This window comes from Furipterus horrens, unplaced genomic scaffold, assembly GCF_987537825.1.
Source record: "Furipterus horrens unplaced genomic scaffold, mFurHor1.1.pri manual_scaffold_2, whole genome shotgun sequence".
NCBI classification, from domain to species: Eukaryota; Metazoa; Chordata; class Mammalia; order Chiroptera; family Furipteridae; genus Furipterus; species Furipterus horrens.
This window is the reverse complement of record NW_028327172.1, coordinates 74362829-74387951: the sequence shown is the minus strand read 5'-3', so window position 1 is coordinate 74387951 and position 25123 is coordinate 74362829. Positions and strand designations below refer to the sequence as shown.

Sequence of the window (25123 nt, the reverse complement as noted above, 5' to 3'; positions counted from 1 at the left end):
AACAGAAGACTTATAACTAAGGATTTACAGAAGTAGCCTCATCAAGACTGGTAGGACAGGCAGAGACACAAAAAGGACTGACCCCACTTGCATGTGTGGCAACTGAGAATCCCCAGGGATATCAGCTGCAAAGGACCCGAGGAGCATGGGGTCTCAACGCATGCCAAGCTTCCTAGCCCAGAGCACCAGAGAAGTCTTAGCCCACAGAGCATATAGCTGTGAAAATCAGCAGGTATTCTGGCTGCCAGGGAGAGAAAGGAGTCAGGCAGAAACCCAGGCAGCCTCTTAAAAAGAAAACACAAAATCTCTTTGGCAGCCACTCACCCTGGGCTCTAGTGGAGGGAAGGCACCTTGGAGCAGAACAAACTCATGTGAAGACAGAATGAGTACTGTGGCTTAGGAGAGCTGAAGGAACAACCACCAGGATCCCTGTGCTGAGTCCCTCACCCATACCGTACACTAATGCCATCTATTTTTGGGTACAGTACTAGTCTCCATACAGTATCAATGCAATAGCCCCACACTTCTGATTCCCTGTGGTGCCACCCTGCCAAGCCCATGCTCTGCACAGAAGTCAGCTGACTAGACACATGGTATAGATGGAGGTCCAGGCAGACTCAGGATGTCAAGATAGAGCAGTGTGGCTCTAAGGCAGGGGCCATCTTTCCCTTGCACACCAGCCTGGTACAGAGCCCTCTCTTCACATGGCTAAATTTTGGTCTGTTAATACCTAATAAACTCTGCTGGCCTCACCCTGACAATTGCCTGAGACCTCCTGCACCACAAAGGTCTATGGGCACCTGGTGGATGGCAGCTGGCCTTAGTGAACCCTAGGACTTCTGCTGAGTGGCCCTAGACCCAGCACTGGCACCCGAGTTTGAATTTTTATCAGCTAATCAGAACTCAACACCTACCTGGTGTTTCACTGAGAACCCACCTCGCGCAACTTGCATAGAACCAAGACTCTTCCAGGGACTGTGCCTAGCAGGCAGAGGCAGAGATGAGGAAGATCTTGGGGTGCCTTGCGCCTTTTGCTGACCTTCCCCCAGGCTCAGTGCTGGTGGAACCTGGGCTTGGTGTAACACTTGGCCTTTCTCACGCACACCCAACCCCGGCAAAGGCAGCCACAAACTGTGGATTGCTTTCTAGCTCCAAACAGATTGCCCAGGGCCAGTCACTGGCAAAGTGTGACACTGACCTGTGCCAGAATTCCTCCCAAGAGGTCCCAGAACCAACACATCCAGTGGTGGGCTTCAGACATCAGAGTAGGATCCAATTAGCTCCACAAGCAGCACATCCAAAGGGAGATCTTTGCTGAGGCAAGTCCCACTTCATGTGATCAGCACCCACACAGCAGCTCATACACTGTGGTGGGGGTCAATCCTCATAATCAGCCAGCCTGAGGGCTGACCCCACAAATGGATGGGTTAACAAAAATCAAAACTCAACTTAAGTTACCCTACCATGTGAGGATACAGCAAGAAGGCAGCCATCTACAAACCAGGACACAAGCCATCACCAGAACTGAATTTGCTGGCACATTGATCTTATACTTATCTGCCTCCAAAACTGTAAGAAATACATGTTTGTTTTTCAGATAAAACAAAAAACAAAAAGAAACTACAATAGGAAGGCTCACATAACCCACGCAAGGGACATTCCTGGAGAGCACCCCGTGATCAGGGACACTGCACCACTGGGTCCCACAGGATGTCAACTACATGAGGCCACTCTCCTGAAACTGGGAGACAGCAGATCTACTTAATACACAGAAACAAACGAGGAAGCAGCCAAAACAGGGAGACAAAGAAACATGCCCCAAGTGAAAGAACAGGAGAGATCTCCAGAGAAAGAAAAATATGAAATGGAGGCAAGCGATCTACCAGGTATAGAATCCAAAAATATGATTCCAAGAATGCTCAGTGAATTTAGTGAGAATTTCAGCAGCATAAAAAGGACATAGAAACCATTTAAAAAAGTCAGAAATAAAAAAATACAATATCAGAAACAAGACTTTAGAGAGAATCAACGTTAGGTTAGATGAAGAAGAAATTCAAATCAGTAATTTGGAAGACAAAGTAGCAAAAAATGCCCAATCAGAGCAGGAAAAAAAAAAGCATTTTTTAATAGTTTATTTTTTATTGCATTTTTTCCACTACCATGTACCCCACCTTACATCCTCTTCCACCTCCACCCAGCCCGTCACTGCCCCCAATCACCACAGTTCTTCATGTCCATGAGTCCTTTTTCTTTCTCGATCAATCCCGCCACACCCAACCAGCCACAGAGCTCGCAGAGTGCTCCCTATGAGTCTCTTTTTTTCTTAGCTCAGTTTGTTCTTTAGAAAAAAGAATTTTAAAACATGTTTTTAAAGAATTTATTTCTTTATTACTTTTAGAGAGAGGCAAGGGAAGGAGAAAGAGAGGACGAGAAACATTGGTATGAGAGAAACATCGATCGTTCGCCTCTCATACACACCCTGACAGGAACCAATCTGCAACCCAGGCATGTGCTCTGACTGGAAATCAAACAGGTGGCCCTTCACTCTGTGTGATGATACCCAAACAACCGAACCACACTGCTCAGGGCAAAAAAACGAATTTTCTAAAAAGTGAGGAAAGTACAAAGGACCATTAGGGCAACATGAAGCGTAACATCTGCATCATAGGAGAAACAGAAAGAGAAGAGAGAGCAAGATGTTGAGAACATATTTTAAAAATAGTCACTAGTGTGGCTCAGTGGACTGAGTGCCGGCCCGTGAACCAAAGGGTCACCGGTTTGATTCCCAGTCAGGGCACATGCCTGAATTGCAGGCCAGGTCCCCAGTTGGAGGCGTGTAACAGAACCACACACTGATGTTTCTCTCCCTTTCTCTCTCCCTTCCCTTCTCTCCGAAAATAAATAAAATCTTTTAAAAATTATGACTAAAAAAAGTCCCTAACCTGGTGAAGGAAAAAGAAATATAGGAAGACTTCCAGCCAAGATGGAGGCATAGGTAGACACACTGCATCTCCCCCTACAACTAAGAAGGGATGCAGCTACCTCAAAACTACAGATAACCAGAAGTTCCAGAAAACTGAGCTGCATGGAAGTCTATCAAACAAAGATATAAAGAAGAAATACTCAACCAAACAGGCAGGAAGGGCAGAGCCAGGGCACAGAGGTCGAGATGTGGTGGCAGCAGTGGCAGGCTGGAGGAAAGCGCAGTCACACCTTTTTAAAAGTGGGGAGAGAAACCTGGGGAGTGCTCCCAGCATCCGACCAGACTGCACAGCTCACGATTTCAGCACCAGGGAAAACAAAGCCTCCTAACTTCTGACTGTGCAAACCAGTGGGGGTTGGGGCAGAAGAAGAAACTGCCTGTCTCTCAGCAGAGTCCACTTGTTTAAATGGCCCCCACCGTCCAAGAACATCCACAGACCCACCCACTCTGGGAACAAAGGCCAGGGCAACAGCTAGAGAGATGCCAGTCCCATACGGAAGTGGGAGAAGTGCCTGGAAAAGAGGCAAGTGCTCAGCAAGCCGAATTGTTCCCTCTAAGACTCCTCCTCCACATACAGCACCACAACTTGGTGAAACAGGTAGCCCTGTACTGATGAATACCTAAGGCTCCGCCCCTTACAATTTAACAGGAGTGACAGCTCTACCTGAGACACAGAGGCAAACAAACACAGGAGCCTGTCAAGATGAGAAGACAGAGAAGTATGGCCCCAAAGAGGGAATGGATCAAGGTTCCAGTGGGAAAACTAAGTGATGAGGAGAGAGCCAACCTAACAGACACAGAGTTTAAAACACTGGTGATTAAGATGCGCACAGGCTTGGCAGATATGGTTAAGTACGGCAAATGCATAAGGGAAGAAGTGAAGTTTATGCTAAATGAAACGAAGGAAAATCCACACAAAACCAATGGTGAAGGGAAGGAAACTGGGGTTCAAATCAATGATTTGGAACATAAGGAAGAAAAAAACAGTCAACCAGTACAGAATGAGAAACAAGAACTGAAAAAAAGGAGAAGAGGCTTAGGAACCTCTGGGACAACTTTAAACATACCAACATCCGAATCACAGGCGTGCCAGAAGGAGAAGAAGAAGAGCAGGAAATGGAAAGCTTATATGAAAAAATAATGAAGGAAAACTTCCCAAATTTGGCAAAGGAAATAGACATATAAGTCCAAGAAGCACAAAGAGTCCCAAACGGAGGACTTAAAAAAAAAAAAAAGAGTCCCAAACAAGCTAGACTCAAAGAGGTCCACAACAAGACACATCATGATTAAAAATGCCAACAGTTCAAGATAAAGAGAATCTTAAAAGCAGCAAGAGAAAAGCAGAGTTACCTACAAAGGGGTGCCTATAACACTCTAAGCTGATTTCTCAAAAGATGCTTGGCAGGCAAGAAGGGAATGGCAAAAAGTATTCAATGTGATAAAAAGCAAGGACCTACAACCAAGATTATTCTATCCAGCAAAGCTACCATTTAGAATGGAAGGGCAGACAAAGTGCTCCCCAGACAAGGTAAAGCTAAAGGAGTTCATACTCACCATGCCATTATTATATGAAATGTCAAAGGACTTTACTTGAGAAAAAGATAAAAATTATGAACATTAAAATGACAACAAATCACAACTATCAACAGCTGAATCTAAAAAATAAAAACAAAATCCAACTAAGCAAACCACGATACGAACAGAATCATAGGTATGGGGATCATATGGAGGGTTATCAACTGGGAGGGGAAGGGGGAGAAATGGGGAAATGGTGCAGGGACCAAGAAGCATAATCGGTTGGTACAAAATAGACAGGGGGAAGTTAAGAATAATATAGGAAAGGGTGAAGCCAAGGAATTGATATGCAGAACCCATGTACATGAACTAAAGGGGGTGGGATTGCTAGAGGGAAGGGGGTACTGAGCAGAGAAGAGCAAAGGGGGAAAAATAAATTGGAACTACTGTAACAACATAATCAATAAAATATACTTAAAAAAAAAAGGAAACAAGATCATATATATGTTGTTTCCAAGAGACCCACCTCAGAATGAAAGATACACATTAACTGAAAGAAAAGGGATAGACAAAGATAATTTGTGGAGATTGAAATTTTAAAGAAGCTGGAGTAACTATACTTATATCAGAAAAAAGAGAATTTAAAACAAAAGCTATAATAAAAGATAAAGAAGGATACTATATAATAATAAGTGGATCAATCCAATAAAAGGATATAACCCATGTAAACATTTATGCACCCAACATAGGAGCATCTCAATACAGTATAGAAAGCAAATCTTCATGAACATAAAGAGATCAATAGTAATATAGACATTGCACGGGATTTTAACACCTCGTTGATATCAGTGTATAGATCTTCAAAACAAAAATCACAAAAAAACAGTAGCCTTAAATGACATATTAAAGCAAACAGATTTAATTGATATTTTCAGATCATTTTACTCCAAAGCAGCAGAATGTACATTCTTTTCAGGTGCACATGGAACATGACCTAGGATAGACCACATGTTAGGACACAAAACAAGTCTCAGTAAATTTAAGATGATTAAAATCACATCAAGCATCTTCTCTGACGACAATAGTATGGAACTATTAATTACAAGAAAAAAAAACTGTAAAACACACAAAGATGGGGAGGCTAAATAACAGGTCACTAAACAATGAATGAGTTAACAATGAGATCAAGGAAGAAATCAAAAGATATCTTGAGACAAATGAAAATGAGAACATAACTACTCAAAATCTATAGGACAGAGCAAAACCAGTCCTATGTCAAGAAACAAGAAAAATTTCAAAGATGCTAATCTTACACCTAAAGGAATAAGGGGGAAAAAAAAAAAAACCCAACAAAGCCTAAAGTGACTAGAAGAAGGAAAAATAAAGAAAAGAGCAGGAATAAATGATATAGAAATTTTAAAAAATAATATAAAAGATCAATGAAACCAAGAGCTAGTTCTTTGAAAACCTAAATAAAATTTATAAACCTTATACCAGAACCATCAAGAAGAAAAGAACCCTTAAAATCTCTCAAAAAAAAAAAAAAATTAAAAAAAAAAAAAAAAAAGGCCTGGCAGCTAAGATGGTTGGAGTGTCTTCTCATGCACCAGAAGATTGTGGGATCTGATCCCCAGTGGGGGTACATGCCTGGTTGTGGGTTTCCTCCCCACTTGGGTTCCATATGGTCAGGGCACATACAGCAGATGACCTATTAATGTTTCTCTCTCTCCTCTCTCTTTTCCTCCTCCTCCTCTTCTTCTTTTCTCCTCCCCACTTCTCCCGCCCTTCCTCTCTCTATATAATTAATAAGCATATCCTTGGGTGAGAATTTTAAAAAATGGAGAGGACACAAATAAAAATCAGAAATGAAAGAGGAGAAGTAACAACTGATATAATCAAAATATAAATGATAATAAGGAAGTATTTCGAACAACTGTATGCCAATGACTAGCACAATATGGAAGAAATGGATAAACATACAATCTTCCAAAACTGAATCAAAAAGAAACAGAAAATCTGAACAGAATGATTATAACTAATAAAATTGAAGCAGTAACAACTACTGACATTGAAGCAGTAATCAAAATACTCCCAGCAAACAAAATTCCTGATCGAATGTCTTCACAGGTTAATTCTACCAAATATTCAAAGAACTAATACCTATACTTCTCAAACTATTCCAAAAAAATTCAAGAGGAGGGAAGACATCCAAGCTCATTTTACGGGGCCAGCATTATCCTAATTCTAAAACGAGATAAAGATGCTACAAAGAAAATTATAGACCAATATCATTGATGAACATAGATGCAAAAATCCTCAATAAAATATTAGCAAACCAAATCCAACAATACATTAAAAAGATCACAGACCATGAACAAGTGGAATTTATTCCAGAAATGCAAGGTTGCTACAATATCTTCAAAGCAATGAATGTGATACATCATATAAACAAAATGAAAGATAAACATCATATGATCATATCAATAGATGGATAACAAGATTTTGAGAAAATCTAGCAACCACTTACGATAAAAGCTCAGCAAGGTAGGAATGGAGGAAACATATCTCAACAAAATAAAGGCTGTATATGAAAAACCCACAGCTAACATCATACTCAAGGTGGAAAAACTAAAATCATTTACCTTAGGATCAGGAACAAGACAGGGATGTCCACTTTCACCACTCTTATTCAACACAGTACTGGAAGTCGGAGCCACAGCAATCAGACAAGAAGAAATACAAAGTATCCAAATTGGAAAGGAAGAAGTAAAATTGTCATTATCTGCAGATCACATGATACAGTTTATAGAGAAGCCTAATGATAACACCAAAAACCTGTTATAACTGATAAATGAATTCAGTAAAGTAGCAGGATACAAAATAAATATCCAGAAATCAGTTGCATTTTTATACACCAACAATGAATAATCAGGAAGGGAAAATAAAAAAACAATCCCACTCAAAAATAAAATACCTAGGAATAGTTATTCAAGGAGGTAAAAGACCTACACTCAAAAATTGTAAGACACTGAAGAAAGCAGTTGAAGAAGATACAAGCAAATGGAAGCATGTTTTTTTTTTATGGATAGAAAAATAAGGGACATCATTAATATGTCCATACTACCCAAAACAATATATCGATTCAACAGAATTCCTATCAAAATACCAATGGCGTATGTACTTTACAGAACTAGAACATAATCAATATTGAAATGGAACCACAAAAGACCCCAGTAACCACAGCAATCTTGAAAAAACAAGAATATAACTGGAGTTACCACACTACCTGATATCAAACTATACTACAGGGCTAGAGTAATCCAAACAGCATGGTGCCCTGACTGGTTTGGCTCAGTGGGCTGGGCATCATCCCACAAACCAAAAGGTCACCAGTTTGATTCCTGGTAAGGGCACGTGACTGGGTTGTGGGCCAAGTCCCCGGATGGGGGCTTGCAAGAGGCAATCAAGTGCTGTTTCTTATCCTCTTTCTTCCTCCCTTCCCCTCTCTCTAAAAAATAAATAAAATCTCAAAACAGCATGGCACTGGCATAAAAAAAGACCAAAAATGAATGAAACAAAATAAGAGAGCCCAGAAATAAACCCACACTTATACCGATCTATTAATATTTGACATAAGAGGCAAAAATATACAATAAGGTAAAGATAGTTTATTCAATAAATGGTGTTAGGAAAACTGGACAGATGTAAGAAAAATAAAACCAGCTCACCTTCTTACATCATATACAAGAATAAACTGAAAATGGATGAAAGACTTAAATGTAAGACTCAAAATCACAAAACTAGAAGAAAACATAGACAGTAACATCTCAGACATTTCTCTTATCAATATTTTTTGATATATCTTCTCAGAGAAGGGAAACAAAAGAAAAAAAAAATGCAACCATCAACAAAATTAAAAACAACCCACTGAATGGAAAAAGGTATTCTCCAATAATACATCTGATAAGGAATTAATATTCAAAATTTATAAAGAACTGATACAATTCAACACTGAAAGAAAAAATGGGCAAAGGACCTGGATAGACACTTCTCCAGAGAGGACAGACATACAGATGGCCAAGAGATATATGAAAAGATGCTCAATGTCACTATTCATCAGAGAAATGCAAATTAAAACCACAATGAGATTTCACCTCACACCTAGTTATTCTGATGTTAGTAGAATGGCTATCATCATAAATCCACAATGACAAGTGCTGGTGAGGATATGGAGAAAATAGAACCCACATGTACTGTTGGTGGGAATGCAGATTTGCATAGCCATTATGGAAAACAGTATAGAGGATTCTCAAAAAAATTAATGGAACTACATTTTAACCCAGTGATTCAACTTCTGGGAATGTATCTGAAAGAACCTAAAACATTAAATCGAAACAATATATGCACCCCTATGTTCATTACAATGTTATTTACAACAGCCAAGAAATGGAAGCAACCCCAGTGCCCATCAATAGATGAGTGGATAAAAGAGCTTGTGGAACAGTTCCTGTTCAGTTAGCTTAGCTGGTTAGGGTATTGTCCCAGTACACCAAGGATGTGGGTTTAATTTCAGGTCAGGGCACAATAAGCAACCAATTAATATATAAATAAGTAGGACAACAAATCAATGTTTCTTTCTGTCTCTGTCTCTCTCTGTCTCTGTCTCTCTGTCTCTGTCTCTCTCTCTCTCTCTCCCCACCCCCACTTCCACCCCAACCCTTCCTCTTTCTTAAAAAAATAATCAATAAACTAAGCTCCTCTGAATCCCGAAACTCTATCAAATCTATTTTCATGTCTTTGGTGTCTGGCACATAGAGAAGTTTAATAAATATTAATCAAATGACCTGTTATTACAAATCAACAATAGAAATTTGTTTACATTAAAGGGGTAATTAAAGCAAATATTATTTCCTCAGCCTTTGATCAGCAATAAGGAGACACAGTTCTATACCAAAGAAACCTAAATATTTTGCCTATTTTGAAACATTAAGATTTCTCAATTAGTTCTCATGTATGTGTTATTCAGTTATCCTGAAATATTGAATATTTTCTGGGGATGATGGCAGTAAGTGACAGAAAATAAGGTACCCATCATTCTTCAATATAAAATAAAATTCATCATAAAGAAGATGTAGTCATACATATGACATACTCAGCCATAAAGAAGAAAGAAATCTTACCATTTGTGACAACATGGACAGACATAGAGGGTATTATGCTAAGTGGACTAAGTCAAAGACAAATACCATATAATTTCATTTCTATGTGGAGTGTGAAGAACAAAATAAATGAACAAACAAAACAGAAATAGCCCTGGCTGGGTAGCTCAGTCAGTTAGAGCATCATCCCGATATATCAAGGTTGTGGGTTTGATCCCTAGTCAGGGCACCTACAAGAATCAATAAATGAATGCATAAATAAGTGGAACAACAAATCAATGTTTATGCTTCTTTCTCTCTCTCTCTATTCCTCTCTCTCCCCATTTCCCCTTCCTCTATCCCTAAAAAGAAAAATCAATAATAAATAAATAAACAAATAAATAAAACAAAGACAAACACAGAAACAGATTTAGATGCAGTGAACAAACTGACAATTGCCATAATGGAGGGAGTTTGGTGTGGGGTGCAGGGGTGAAAAAGGTGAAAGGATTAAGAAGTACAGATTGCCCTGGCTGGCGTGGCTCAGTGGATTGAGCACTGGCCTGCAAACCAAAAGGTCGCCAGTTCGATTCCCAGTCAGGGCGCAGGCCTGGTTGCAGGCCACATCCCCAGTTAGGGTCATATGAGAGGCAACCAACTGATGTTTCTTTCACACATCGATGTTTCTCTCTGTCTCCCTCCCTCCTGCTCTCTCTAAAATCAAATAAATAAAATCTTAAAAAAAAAAAAGAAAAAAAGAAGTACAGATTGGTAGTTTCAGAACAGTCACTGCAATGTAAAGCACAGCATAAGGAATATACTCAATAATACTGTAACAACTATGCATGGTGCCAGATGGGTACTAGACTTACTGGGGGGGCATCACTTCATAAATTGTATGTCTAACCTATGCTATATAACTGAAATAGATATAAAATATATTCTATTGAATGTCAACTATAATTGAAAAAGATAAAATTGATCATTTTCCAAAATCATAAATAAGTATTCAAAATAAGGCAATTCCCAATATTCCTATAAGTCAGATAATTATATATATGCACATATGAATCAAGTAATAGTAACTGAAAGCATTTTAATGTGGTGCAAAGAGCATTTGGTATAGAACCACAATAAATCAACTAAGACAAAACTCTTTGTCATTTGAAGTTTTGAAACATTTAACAATTTCATAACCACCTAAAACACCCACTGGTTTCATGAGGGTTTGGTTAACACGCAATGTTTGTGTTTCCTTATATGTAGGCAAACAAGCTCTCACAACCTTTAGAAAGTGTGTAACTGGTTCAACTTTTATGGAAAGCATTTGAAAATATCAAAATTTAAAAAACTTCTGACTCAAAAATTCTCCTCTTAGGAATTTTTCCATCAGACTTGCACATGATGAGATTTTTTAATGTTTCCTTGACCAATCTCCATTGAATGTCATATAGTACATTCTCAGTTAATGCAAGACAGAAGTAGAATTTGGAATCAGTCTGACTGGAGAGAGAGAGAAAGAGAAAGAGAGAGAGAGAGTGAGTTTTAATTTTTATTTACTGATTTGAGAGAGAGAGGGACGAAAGGGAGAGAGAAACATCGATTTGTTGTTCCACTTATTTATTCACTAATTAGTTGATTCTTGTATTTATCCTGACCAGGGATCAGACCCACAACCTTGGCATATCAGGACAATACTCTAAACAACTGAGCTACCCTACCAGGGCAGATTTTATGTTCTAAACCACTACAATGTACTGCATCAGGGGAAGTGATTCAAGTATTTATAAGTACATAAAAATATATGTATAGGGATACTCACTGCAGCTTTATTTAAACAGATGTTCATTCAATAAGGATTCATAAAATATAGTTATTCAGTTCAATAGAATACTATCTTTTGTGCTGATATAGAAAAATCTCTAAGACATTAAGTGGTGGGCACAGAGTTTAAGCAACTTGCCCAAAGTTTTCTGCTCTTTTTAAAAAATCATTTTCATTTTCAATTATAGTTGATATACACTATTATATTAGTTTCAGGAATCACCACAGTGATTAGACATTACATAACTTACTAAGTGATCATCGCAATCAATCTCACACCCATCTGACACCATACATAGTCACTAGATTATTACTGACTATACTCCCTATGCTGTACTTTACATCCCCATGACTATTCTGTAACAACGATTTGTCCTTTTTAATCCATTCACCTGCTTTTGGGTGTCAGAATATACAAGTAGTAAATAAGTCAGAGACACAGAACGGGGTGAGAATTCAGAAGACTTATTTTTCATTTTATATTTTTCTATACAGTCAGATTTTAGCAAGTGCATATATAACATAACATCTCTGATACATTCACTAAGCTAGCACAATTTTTCTCTTTGGCTTGTCTTACAATTGGAAGCAAAGCAAAGGAGGAGCCATCAAGGGTACATATAATTGTGGCTCTTGCATATGTAAGAAACAATTTGCAAACACCTCAACTGATTTTTACCCTGCTGTGTTATGTCCTCATGAGCTGGAATGCACTAGAGAGGGCTAGAGACGTCTGTTTTCTAATTCCAGCCCTCTGACTTTGTGTTTGTGGTCATCTTAATCTCACGTCCATCAACTGAAAAAATAGAAGGGCTTAGAGCTAATGGAGTCTTAGTTCAATGGATCTAGTTCTAGTCTTCTAACACCACAGCATATACTGCAATCTTTTGCTTGATCTGAGGTAAAGACAAGATCTAAATCAGCAAGGCTAACTGAAAGCCTGCACAGTTTAACAACTGAACCTAGGCACATGGGAACTACTAAACACTCATCAATTCTGGGCTCAATCAATTATTTGATTCCCAGGGTCAGCACCTTATTCTCATGTATGATGAAAACCCTTACTCTGGTAAATACAAAATTTATGATGTTTGAAAATACCAAGAATCTCAGAGAAAGACTATACGAATTATTTGAAGACTGAAATATCTTAGCTGAAAATTACTTTAAAAAATCTTTTTAAAATATATTTATTGATTTTAGAGCGAAGAAAGGAAAGAGAAACATCGATATGAGAGAGGAACATCAGTTGGTTCCCTCCCATTCGTGCCCTAACCAGGGATTAAACCTGCGACTTAGGTATGTGCCCTGACCAGGAATTGAACCCCCAACCTTTTGTTCCAACCAACTGAGTCACACTGACCAGAGCTGGAAACTACTTTTTTTTAAAATTAATTAATTAATTTATTTTTAGACAGAGGGGAGGGATGGGAGAAAGAGAGGGAAAGAAATATCAATGTGTGGTTGAGTCTCAGGCACCCCCAACTGGAGACCTGGCCTGCAACCCAGGCATGTGCCCTGACTGGGAATCAAACCAGTGACACTATGGTTTATAAGCCAGTGCTCAATCCACTAAGCCACACCAGCCAGGGCTGGAAACTACTTTTTAACACAAAACACTTAGCTATTCTTTGACCTCTACTTCAAAGTAAATTAGCACATGTAGACATTCCTGAGTGTCTGAAACAACATAGCAACTGTACTTATGAGTATTTCCTAAGAATGAATACCTCATGATTTTTGGTGTCTTTTAGCAGTGTGTATTATTTTAATTATAAAATAGAAAAGGAGCTTCTCACCTGATGTCCACACATGAGACTCTGAGAGGCCATCATGATGGCTTTCATTCCTGAGGCACAAACTTTGTTGATAGTGGTGCATGGAGTAGAAATAGGTAAGCCTAAAACCAATATATATAAGTCATACTTTTGAAAAACAGAAATACCCTTCAAACACAACTAACTGTAGAGTTAAAATTAATAGTGTATTAAACTATAATCTGCAACATTACTTCTACCAATACAAGTCTATAAATGTTAATTTATATTATGCATTGAACATTTTATTTAAGCTGAAATGAACTCCATTTTTCCATCTTAAACATTTTAAGTGTAAAAGCAAGAATGTATTCCTAGTACCTGCACCCAGTACTGCTTGCCTTGTAGGGGCTTGTCCTTCACCTCCTTGTAGAACATTGCCCATGTATGCTTCTTTCACTTCTTCTTTTGGTATCCCTTAAAAAAAAAAAAAAAAATCAAAACAGCATTTCCATATTTTATTCAATTTAATAATTAGTGATTACCTAGTAAGGTACATGGCATTACATAACAGGAATTGTTTATTTTTCTTGCCAGTTTTCGAATTTCGTTCCTAACTCTATAATACAAAGACTTCTTTAAAACAGAATTCATTTCTATGTATTACATATATAATGTATGCCAAGTAAGTATCTGTTCCATTGAATCACTGCCCATTGAACACAAAAAGCAAAGCAACTACTGACCTGCCTTTGCAATGGCTCCCTGAATGGCAATGGAGCCAAGCTTAGTGGCTGGCAGGGAGGAAAGGCTGCCTAGAAAGGATCCAATGGGTGTTCTTGTGGCACTTGCTATGACCACTTCCTGGTAAGACAGAAGATGATAAAAATTTTATTTAAATATTTTACCCAAATCATCTTTTAATAAATAAACCTAATTCATAGATATTATTACCTAGGAAAAAGACTTTTTACGAATGACTAATTACTAATCACAGATTAAAATAATCTCCATCTCTGAATAGCAGTAAAACTAATCCATTTAATGCTGGTACTTAATGATTTAAGATCTAATAGAAAATCTAAGACAACTCCACTCTAAAATAGGCATTGGTCTTTCTCAATTCTCCACAGGAGGTTTGAAACGAGAAGCTTAAATTTAAATTCTACTCCCCAGTCAAAATTTAAGAAATGGTAACTTTATCCTTGTTAATTGCATAATAAACAACCTAACCAAAGGGCTTCCTTACTGAAGGAAACTCTGGACTAGTGATCGATATCTGTAGGGCTATACCACAGCCATAATTTCTTAAATGATTAATAAGATAATATTAATATGAAATTTAAGAAAAAGTAGACAAAAGCTTTCAAATATTATAAAACACTATTGTGACAATTCTCTCCTCACAACTCCTTTCACATTCCCATTTTAAGTCCATAAATAAATAATTTTTCCCTAGATTTTTGGTAGAGGACTATTACTGAGTGGCCCTCATGAAACACAGAGATGACCCCCTCACCGAGCACCAGGTGATGGTCCTTCCTAACACACGGCCTGGCTCAGTCCCTTTCTTCTAGTATCTTTAAGGGGCATCTGGAATGTGTAATATACAATATAATGAGGGTCCCCGAGAGGAAAGGAAGAGTACTGCTCAGTTTTTGAGAGGTGTTTTTACAGCAGAAAAAGAGAAAGAAGCAGAAATTACACAGGGCACTAAATTAAAAATTCTTTATGCTAAGTTGGGAGTATTTCAATAATTAGCTATTTGTAACCATTGCATCATCCCGAGCTGACTCTTTCATATACACAGATCATAAAAATACGTATTTTTTATTAACTATATTTTCTTTAAATTCTTTAATTAAAGCATAATTTAAATTTACACTTACATTTAAAGCAGGTTTTGACACATAACTTCGCTCCACATATCTTATTACCTGTAATATAAATATTTATAATGTTATGATGTAAAAAATATTAATGTATGTCATCTTATACCTCTCAGTGATGAGCTTATGGTGATTTCTCTGTTTCTTTATACTTCTTTTTCCAAGATTTCTAGTTAGCATATATCAGTGTTACACTGAGAAAAAAAATTACTTTGTAATATACTTTTCTGATTAACTGTTCATTAGAAATATGTTTATCGAAATCGCTAATGTAGATTTAAGTTAAATCTTTAAGTTCTAAATTAAGTAATTTAAAAGTACTACAAGAAAATATCCTCATGGCTGAAAAGAGTATTTAAGTAAAACTTGCTATTTCTCCCCATCCACTCCTAACAACTGTTTCTGATTTATGCAAGGAATACACACCTCACATTAATATGGTCTATATTACCAGATAAATTCTTTTTTAAGAAAGAAAAGAGTAAATATTTTGCCCCTACATCTCAGTTTTTCCCACACAGTTCTTAGGAACAAATGCCAAGAAGAACGAATTCTAAAAACACAGGTTACATACAGTTCAGAGACCTGAAGTTGGACAATTTATAGGACAAATGACAAAGAAAAATTTTTGTCCTCTGAGGTCAGAAAGCATAACTATTCAGCCCTGGCTGGTGTGGCTAGTGGACTGAGCACCAAAATGTGAACCGAAAGGTTGCCTGTTCGATTCCCAGTTAAGGCACATGCCTGGGTTGTAGGCCAGGTCTCTGGTGGAGGGGAGTGCAAGAGGCAACCGATCAAGGTTTCTCTTACACATCGAAGTTTCTCTCCCTCTCTTTCTCCCTTCCTTCCTCTCTAAAAATAAATACGTAAAATCTATAAAAAAAGTATAACCATTCAAACATGACAACTCATATTTAGAACATAATCTTGTTAATTATGTACAAACATATCTCACAGAGTAATAAAACAAGTCTACGAAACATTAAAAACTTTAACCGAAGACCTTAGCTTTTCACAGATTAAACAAGCTTTGTCCTGACTCAATGCAAATAATATTTGACAAATACTGGTTATAAATAGAGATAACCAAAAGGTATTCCCACAAAATTGATTTTTCTAATGTTCACATGAGAATAGATCATGAAATGGCAGCTTAAAGACAGACTATTTTGCTAGGTTGTGGAAGAACAGAATTTACTTAAGGCAATCTTTTCTCTAATGTTAGTATGATGGAAAAGTCACTCTTATGTAGAAAGTTCACATAACTTTGCTGTAAGAAATAAATAATTTAGTCCTGATTTGATTGAAAAGTATCACAATATTCAAGGGAACCCCTACTCTGAAGAGATACCTTTATGGGCCTTTGCGAGGGAGAGGTGACTATTTGATAATTTACTTGCTCAATAAACATGCTAAGATCACTTACCTCACAGAGGCACTATGGGGAATTTGAGATCTGTAAAATATGGTCCCTATACTCAAGCAGCATTATAATCTAGTAAGGGAGAAATCTGAAAGTTATCTCTACATACCCCTAAGGCAGAATATGGTAAGAACTGTAAGGGACATAATAAGTATGCCATCTCCAGGGTTCAGAGGAGAAAGATTACTTGGCATTGTGCAATGGACATCAAACACCCATGTTTGATGTTCATGGGATTCCCCTGAAATGCTTCAGGCAGGAGTTCTACATATAAACACAATAGAGATCACCAACATATTACTTGTTAATACCAGATTAGCCTGTTTGTACAGACCTTAAAGAAAAATTTATCTGTCATCTCTATCAGTATTTGTACCACTGAGAGCCGTGTCATTAGACTAGCAATGTTTGTGCTTTTACTCTCCTAAACTTCACATGTCTGCCCACATGATAGTGTACATAAAGGCCCAGGCCAACACACATCTGCACTGAGTAGGCAAGGCCCAAGTGCATCTGCTTACTGGATGTACTTCTCAGTATCAGCTGTGTAAAAACAAGTGCACCCTTCATGTGTCATATAATTTGGGCTGCTGCTTATATAACCTATTAATCATGAAGAATTCTAACATATTATCTGTGATCCAATTTTGAATTAAAAGTTCTTACTTGTAATAAGCATGACAGTCATTGCTATCCAAGTCAAAAGGGTCTGTAATGGACAGCCCTAAGCACATACAACCTGACTCCCATCCTCCCATTGACCAGAGCTGACAGGACCAAGAATGGAATAGACTTTGACCTACACTGGCACCCTGAGAGACTGGGTCAACTAGGTGAAGGTGAGAGGTCACTAGGGGCTAGAGCTAGTCAGCACCATGGCAAGCAAATGCCATGTCAAAGCAGAGGCTACAGCAAAGAGAAAAGTCATTTGTAAGCAGAGAAGCAAAGGAATGGAACACATGCACTCAGAGAAGAGGAGGAAGATGACCACGGCACACTACAAGAGACAAAAGAATTCTTTGCTTAGTGATATTCTAGTTAGGCTTTCTGCAAAGCCAGTTGCACTTAATTTTCTCTCCATGGATGTCTGAGGGCTTGCCTATTGTATATCTTCCACTTAGCTATTTTGGAATGGGGTGTTATTCCTTGCAATCAAAAGCCCTTTCAAGCAATGTCGACTCTTCTCTAAAGTTTATGGTTCCACTTAATTAAAGTTCCCTGGTCTCTTCACTCTGCCATAGATGCCACCTCCAGCTGCCTGAAGATTTCACAACTTTAGTGATCCCTTCCCTTTCCCCTACATCATTCATCCTCTTTGCTCCATACAAACAGGCTCTGGTTCCTCCCACCTAAAAAAAAAAAAATTTCCTTGAACCTACGTTTCCAGTGAACTCTCACCTCATTTCTTAGTTCCCTTGTACAACTGTAAGTTCTCCAATTTCTATTTCCTTATCCTCACCTCCCATTTATCCTTCAACCCCCTCCAATCTGGCTTTTATCTATACTATTGTTGGTTCTGAGCAAGGTCTAGCAAAATCCAGTAAGCACTATAATCACCTCTTGGCAAGACTGAACTAACTTTTTTTTCTTTGGTAAATATGCACAGTAATTAAGAGTCAGGGCTTACCTTGGTTTTTCCAAATACGCTTCATGGGCTATTGAGAAAATGAAGTGAGGTAACATATGTAAGCAACTATGCAAACCCTCCTTTTTCTTGGCTTCTATTTTAACACAATCTTGAGGTTCCCCTCATACCTTCCTAGTTATTTCTGTCTCCTTTGCTGTCCCATCCTCCTCCTCCCAACCTCTAAGTACTGGAACATCCCAGAACTTTGTTATAGGCCTCTTTTAACTTTGCCACTTCACTGTTTCCTTAATCTAGTCCATGGCTTTAAACAGCATTTATGTCCTCTCAGTTCACCTCCAGACTCATACAAGGTCTGCCCAGAAAAAGTCCGGCCATTGTTAATATAACAAGAACAGTTTGCACAATGTCAGTGTAACCCGGCAGCCAAAGAGGGTGGGCTGGAATGTGCATGTGTGAACAATGACAACTTCATTGTACTAGTCAGTGGGAGCACTAGATACCACTGAGTGAGCATATGTACTGTGTGGCTGTCGCATTCAAAATGACAAAGTGAATCACTACCAATAAAAGAGATGTAAATTAAATCACAATGAGATACCACCTCACACCTGTCAGAATGGTCAACATTAACAAATCAACAAACAACAAGTGCTGGTGAGGATGTGGAGAATAGGGAACCCTAGTGCACTGCAGTGGGAATGTAGACTGGTGCAGCCGCTGTGCAAAACAGTATGGAATTTCCTCAAAAAACTAAAAATGGAACTGTTTTTTGATCCAGCAATACTCGTCGTCGTCGGCAGCCGTCCGTCTCAAGAGACGATGGTGTAGCTTCTTAAGAGTCTATCTGCACCGCCGAGAATGGTTGTGCAGTCCGACTCGGGAGTGACTCGGTATCTGTCTCCTCCCGTGTTGAATCGACATCTTGCGATGACGCTGGAGTGTCCTCTCCAGTGAAGCTGAAGCTACAGAGCCTGGGCAGGGTGATATGGAGGGTCTGCTGTTGCCCATGCAGCAGACCCCCCCTCTCTTCACAGCTGAAGGATCCAAGCGAAAGACGGAGTCAATACAGCTTGGCTTCAGGTGCGCCGCAGGAGTTGCCGGTGTTGACTACAACGTCAAACCGCCTTAGGGACTCTGGCTCCGGATTTTCTGTCGGGGTTTACTCCCTTAGCTCTTCCTCTGAAGAGGTATGCCGCAAGGCAGCGGAGGTTTTTTGGAGTCAGAGTTTTCCTTCTCTGATGTACCCTGACTGGAAGATCGAACCAGCGACACTTAGCTCGCAGGCCGACGCTCAATCCAAAATGCTATAATATATATAAAGATATGACCATGTCTTATCCATAATGAGTCTGATAAATAATAGCCATTATTTCTACAACTGAAGTTAGGGGAATACTGAGGCAGAAGGCAGTATGATTAGGAGCATTGGGAAAGGGTCTGAGAGATGCCTCGGAATCTGGGTCTTGGCTGAGAAGTAGGCATTTTTTGAGTGTGGTATTGCTACAGGTGCAGTTATGACAAAAGACCTACTCCATAAGTCCTGCCTAGACCTCACAGCAATACTACTGCTGTGATTATACCCTAAGAACCCTGAAACACAATTCAAAAGAACCTATGCACCCCTATGTTCATAGCAACATTATTTACAATAGCCAAATGATGGAAACAGCCTAAGTGCCCATCAATAAATGAGTGGATCAAAAAATTGTGGGACATTTATACAATGGAATACTACGAAGCAGAAAGAAGGCAGCAGGGATGAACTGGAGAGTATTATGCTAAGTGAAATAAGCCAGGTGGTGAAGGACAAATACCAATGATCTCACCTATAAGGGGAGATCAAAACAAATGAGCAAAATGGAACCAGAGACATGGAAATAAGGAACAAACTAACAGTGACCAGAGGGGAGCAAGAAAGGGTATAAGGAAGGAAAGACAGGGAAGGGTCTAGTCAAGGAACAAGTATAAAGGACCCATGGCCATGAACAACAGGGTGGGAACTGACTGTGGAAATGGGGGTGTGGGTGGAGCAAGGGAGAGCAAGGGGGGAATAATTGGGACAACTGTAATTAAGAACAATAAAACAAAATAAGTTTTAAAATGACTGAGTGAGTAGAGCAACGAATCTGCACCAAATTTTGCATTACGCTTGAACATTCCTCCATCGAAACTATGTGGATGATTCAGAAGGCTGCAGCTATTTGCAACTGGTGATTGGCAGCTTCATCACAGAAATATACGTGCTCACGCATCACGTCTTGTGCAGTTTTGTAGCAAAACATTAAATCACCAGGTGACCCATCCCCCCTACAGCCCAGATTTGGTGCCCTGTGACTTCTGGCTTTTCCCAAAACTAAAATTGCCTTTGAAAGGGAAGAGATTTCAGACTGTCGATGAGATTCAGGAAAATACGATGAGGCAGCTGATGGTGACTGGGAGAACTGTGTGAGGTCCCAAGGTGCCTACTTTGAAGGGGACTGAAGCCTCATTGTCCTATGTACAATGTTTATTGTACCTTTTTCAATAAATGTCTCTGTTTTTCATATTACATGGCTGGATACCTTTTGGACAGGTCTTGTATATCCAAGTGCTGACTTGATAGCTTCAATTTAATGACCAAATCATGGCTACCCCTAGAAAATTTCTACTCCTAGAAAACTAGTTTATTCTCAGTACTACCCCCCTCAGGGCATTGCATCACAATTTACCTGGGTGCTCAAGCCAAAATATTAGGACTCACCCATCATCTTTCCTTAAAACCCAGATACTCAATCACATATACTGTCAATACTGTATCCAAAATACACCTAAGTTCTTCCACTTTGCTTCATCTCCACTACTGTCATTTAATTCCAGCCACCACCTCTTACTACTGTAATAGACTTCTACCTCATTTCCTGCTTTCTGACTTCCCTTCCAAACCATCCAGTTTTTAAAATGTAAATTGGATCACATTACTCCCCTGAGTAAAACCCTTTGATGGCTTTCCATTGCCCTTGGAATAATATCCAAATTCCTCGCCTTACCCTACAAGGTCTTGCATGATCTGGCTCCCGATTTTCTTTCCAAAGTCATGTCACTCTTGCTACATCAGCCACACCAGCCTCCTCCTTCTTCTGAACCCATTCCCACCTTAAGATCTTGCAGTGTGCCTTTGCCAGTAAGTCCTTCCTCAGTTCTTCATGGCTGGTTCATTTTCACTTCTTAGTTCTCAACTCAAAAGACACATCTCCCAGAGTAGTTCTCCCTAGTTACTCTACCTAAAGTTGGCTTCCCTTATTTCAACATGTTTACTTTCTTCAAAGCACCTCTCATACTGTGTAAATATGGGGTTCACATCAATTCCTGAGAGCAGAGCTGTCACTTGGCACTGTGCCTACTATGCATTAAATACCTCAGGAATGAAGGACAAAATCATAGCACAATCATCTTTAAAGGAAAGCTCAGCTGTAATGCCCCATCTGGAAACCTCACCTGACTGTGCCAGGCAGAGGTGGGAAATCCCATCCCAGCGTCCACAGCACCCTGTGCACACTCTAATTTTTCCTCAGTGACCCCTACAGAACTGTGAGTTCCAAGAAGAGATTGATTTTATTTTCTATCCCAGAGATAGCAGGAGATGCTGTACAAATATTTGAACAAAGTCTGACGCTTAATAGTAACTCAAAACCATTTCAGGCAAGGTAAACACTTTATGAAGCCACAAAATGGGATAATGAGCTAGCAGGAGGGCATATTTGACATGGGATGGTCAAAAAAGAGTTCTCTGGACATGTCACTGGAGCTGCTAATAAATATTAGAGTCTGCTTTGGGAAAAACTAGGGAAAGAGCATCTGAGGCACAGGGAAGTACTAGGAAAAAGTCCCTGAATTAGGAGCAAGATTGGCACATACCAAGTGTAGAGAGCAGACTAGTATAGCAGGAGCCACACACTCAGGAAAGCACAGCCAGAGCTGAGTTTGGGCTGGAATAGTAAGCAGGGACCCCACAGGCCAGGAGGAGGTGTCTGGATTCTGGTCTGTGCAATGAAAACCCACTGAAGGCTCTTTTGTTATTAAAAGATCACTCTGGCCACAGTGTAGAGAACTGATTATAGAGGAGCAGGAGATGAAAAAGGAGGTGCCCAGGCAAGAGCTCATGTGGCTAGTGCCAGAGAGGTCACAAGAAGGCTGGATACAAATGGATGGATTTGGAATATATTTTAAAGCAGTGATTTTCAACTTTTTTCTTCTCATGGCACACATAAACTAGTTACTGAATTCTGCAGGACATCGAATAATATATTTTTTGACAATTTGACAAAAAATAGGTATGACTTTGATTAATTTGCACCAAACAGCTATTGTTGTGTTGGCTGTTGTCATATTTTTATTTGACAATCTAAGGGAAAAGAGGTCAGTGTCTCTGACTAAAGAGTCACACAGGTTTTAAAATTTTTTGTGGCATACCAGTTGAAAATTGCTGTTTTAGAGGTAGAACCAGCCAATGGTACCATTATTCTTGTTTTACAGGTAAGGAAACTAAAAGTACAGTCAGGTCAAGTTCCATTCCACAAAATGGCACTGAATATTGGAAATCCTGTCAAATCAAACAGATTTCCATGGTTAGTGAATGGTCATTGAATTCAAGTAACCATAATAGGCAGACCTTGTTTTGTTACACAGCAGTTAGAAATGAGTGGTGGGAGGAAGGGGGACACCAATGTTGTGGACTCAAGACAAATAGTTGACAGTTTCAGTTTACCATCCTTGTTAGCAAAATTTCCATTGCGGTTTTAGCCACCGTACCTTGTATGGGCAGTCAAGGAGAATCATGGGAAACAGCATGAACAGAAGAATCTCAAGTTATTTCACCAAAGTATCTGTCAATCAATAAAGAACCCCTTTCCTATGCTAATACAATCACACCTGTACTTAAGGCAGCAGATTCAGGAGACTCCCGCCCTTCTTGCCCCTCTCACAAGCCTGTTCTACCCCTTGAGGACATACTAATAAAACTCTTACTTATTTACTTATCCACTTTCATCTGGCCAATTGTAATTCTTTGCTGTGTCTGGTAGAAGAACTGAGCTCCAGTAATATCTTTTGGTGCCGTGACTCAGATCGCTGCATAGTGTAAATCTCTTCCATCACAATTTTCCTTGCACCACGTCACCACAGATCCTTGATCTTTTCGTACTCTTTTACGTTGCCTGGGCCCTCTTCAAGGTCAGATTGCAGAGCTACCGTTTTTGGTTTTACTGAGACCTTTCTCCCTCTCAAGAAATTGCCGCTCCCCAGGGGGCACAGGTTGAGCATTTAGAAGCCACTAGGGTGCTTGCCTCTAGCAGAGTCCCATGAAAGGATAAGCTGGTAATGGACCTGAGAAGAGACACTAAGTATCCCGCCAGCCACAAGCAAACATGCATACCAGGAGGAACATTGCAGAAGCAATCCCACTCCCACCCCTGCAGCACTTCCCCTACTTATGTTTAATTCTTGAGAGGAGGAGGCAAGATTTTAACCTTCAGCAGAAGATTCTGACCTTTCTAAGCTCCTTTCCTCCAAGATGCTTTCTTGTTCAGTCAGCCTTATTCATGACTCCTCATTTTTCCTTTTAGATCTAGATTTTCCTGTTGCCTTTTGGACACTCTAATTACACCTTTACCCTCTCTGATAACAAAGGGGAACAATTTTTAACATAATTCCTGTTGAGTTTCATTTTCCAGCTGTTTTAGACTTAAATAGGCATGCTGACTTCAAAACTGCAGTTAGTTTTCTTCTATTGTGTTAAGTTTTTCTGTACAGCTTATCTTAATGTGACCACTCTAGGCTGGATAGAGGCTGGATCCAGGGAAGCACTAGTACTCTCCTATGGGCTGAGAGACAACTTCCCTCAAGTGGGGAGGGGTGGAGGACGACCTTGGAGACCACTGACAGGTTCATACTTGTCTAGGCTACACAGTTACACAAGAGACAGTGTGATGAGAGGTTGTGTGCCACTCTGTATAGTGAATCGTATTTCGAAGTGTAGTCCGAGTTCTTGTTTGTATATAAGGAGTTAGAAGAATTTATTGTTTTATTTACAAACATACTTATTTCCTTCCCTTCAGATCATGTCTGCCTCTGCTATTTCTCGTTTTAAATGCCTAAACAATCCTGATTCATTTTGTTCTATCTGTGGCAGTTTCACCATTCCCAATCAAAGGACAAACATCAGCACATTTGTCAGGCAAGCCTATTTTGCATATTTTATTTATTTTTATTTTAATTTTTAAGTACATTTTATTATGTTGTTACAGTAGTTCCAATATTTTTCCACTTTGCTCCCCTCTGACCAGTACCCCACTTCCTTCCAGCAATCCCACCCCTCTTAGTTCATGTCCATGGGTTGTGCATATAAGTTCTTTGGCTTCATCCTTTCCTATATTATTAACAATCCCCTGTCTATTTTGTACCAACCAATTATGATTCTTAATCCCTGCACCATTTCCCCATTTCTCCCCCTCCCCACTCCCAGCTGATAACCCCCAAATGATCCCCATACTTATGATTCTGTTCCTATTCTGATTTGCTTAGTTGGACTTTGTTTTTATTTTTTAGATTCAGTTGTTGATAGTTGTGAGTTTGTTGTTATTTTAGTGCTCATAGTTATGATCTTTTTCTTAAGTAAGTCCCTTTGACATTTCATATAATAATGGCTTGGCGATGATGAACTTCTTTAGCTTCACCTTGTCTGGGAAGTACTTCATCTGCCCTTCCATTCCAAATGATAGCTTTACTGGATAGGGTAATCTTGGTTGTAGGTTACATTTCATCACATTGAATACTGCTTGCCAGTGCCTTCCTGCCTGCAAAATGTCCTCTGAGAAATCAGCTGTTAGTCCTATAGGCACCCCTCTGTAGGCAACTCTTCGCCTCTTTCTTGCTGCCCCCAGGACTCTGTCTTTATCTTTCACCTTTGGCATCTCAATCATGATGCAACCTGGTGTGGTCCCCTCTGGGTCCAGCTCACCAGGGACCCTCC

At 39.3% G+C, this 25123-nt stretch overlaps 1 protein-coding gene across 1 annotated transcript in view; it reads right to left on the bottom strand.

Annotated features, from left to right (window-relative positions):
• The window catches only part of ACAT1 (acetyl-CoA acetyltransferase 1), a 52584-nt gene that overhangs the window by 12880 nt on the left and 14581 nt on the right, over window positions 1-25123 (bottom strand). The window contains exons 2-5 of the mRNA XM_090265884.1: window positions 15107-15154; window positions 13964-14081; window positions 13599-13694; window positions 13260-13360 (exon numbers count right to left, since the gene is read on the bottom strand). Coding sequence (XP_090122010.1) covers window positions 13260-13360; window positions 13599-13694; window positions 13964-14081; window positions 15107-15154 — 363 coding nt within the window. The remainder of the gene's footprint in view (window positions 1-13259; window positions 13361-13598; window positions 13695-13963; window positions 14082-15106; window positions 15155-25123) is intronic.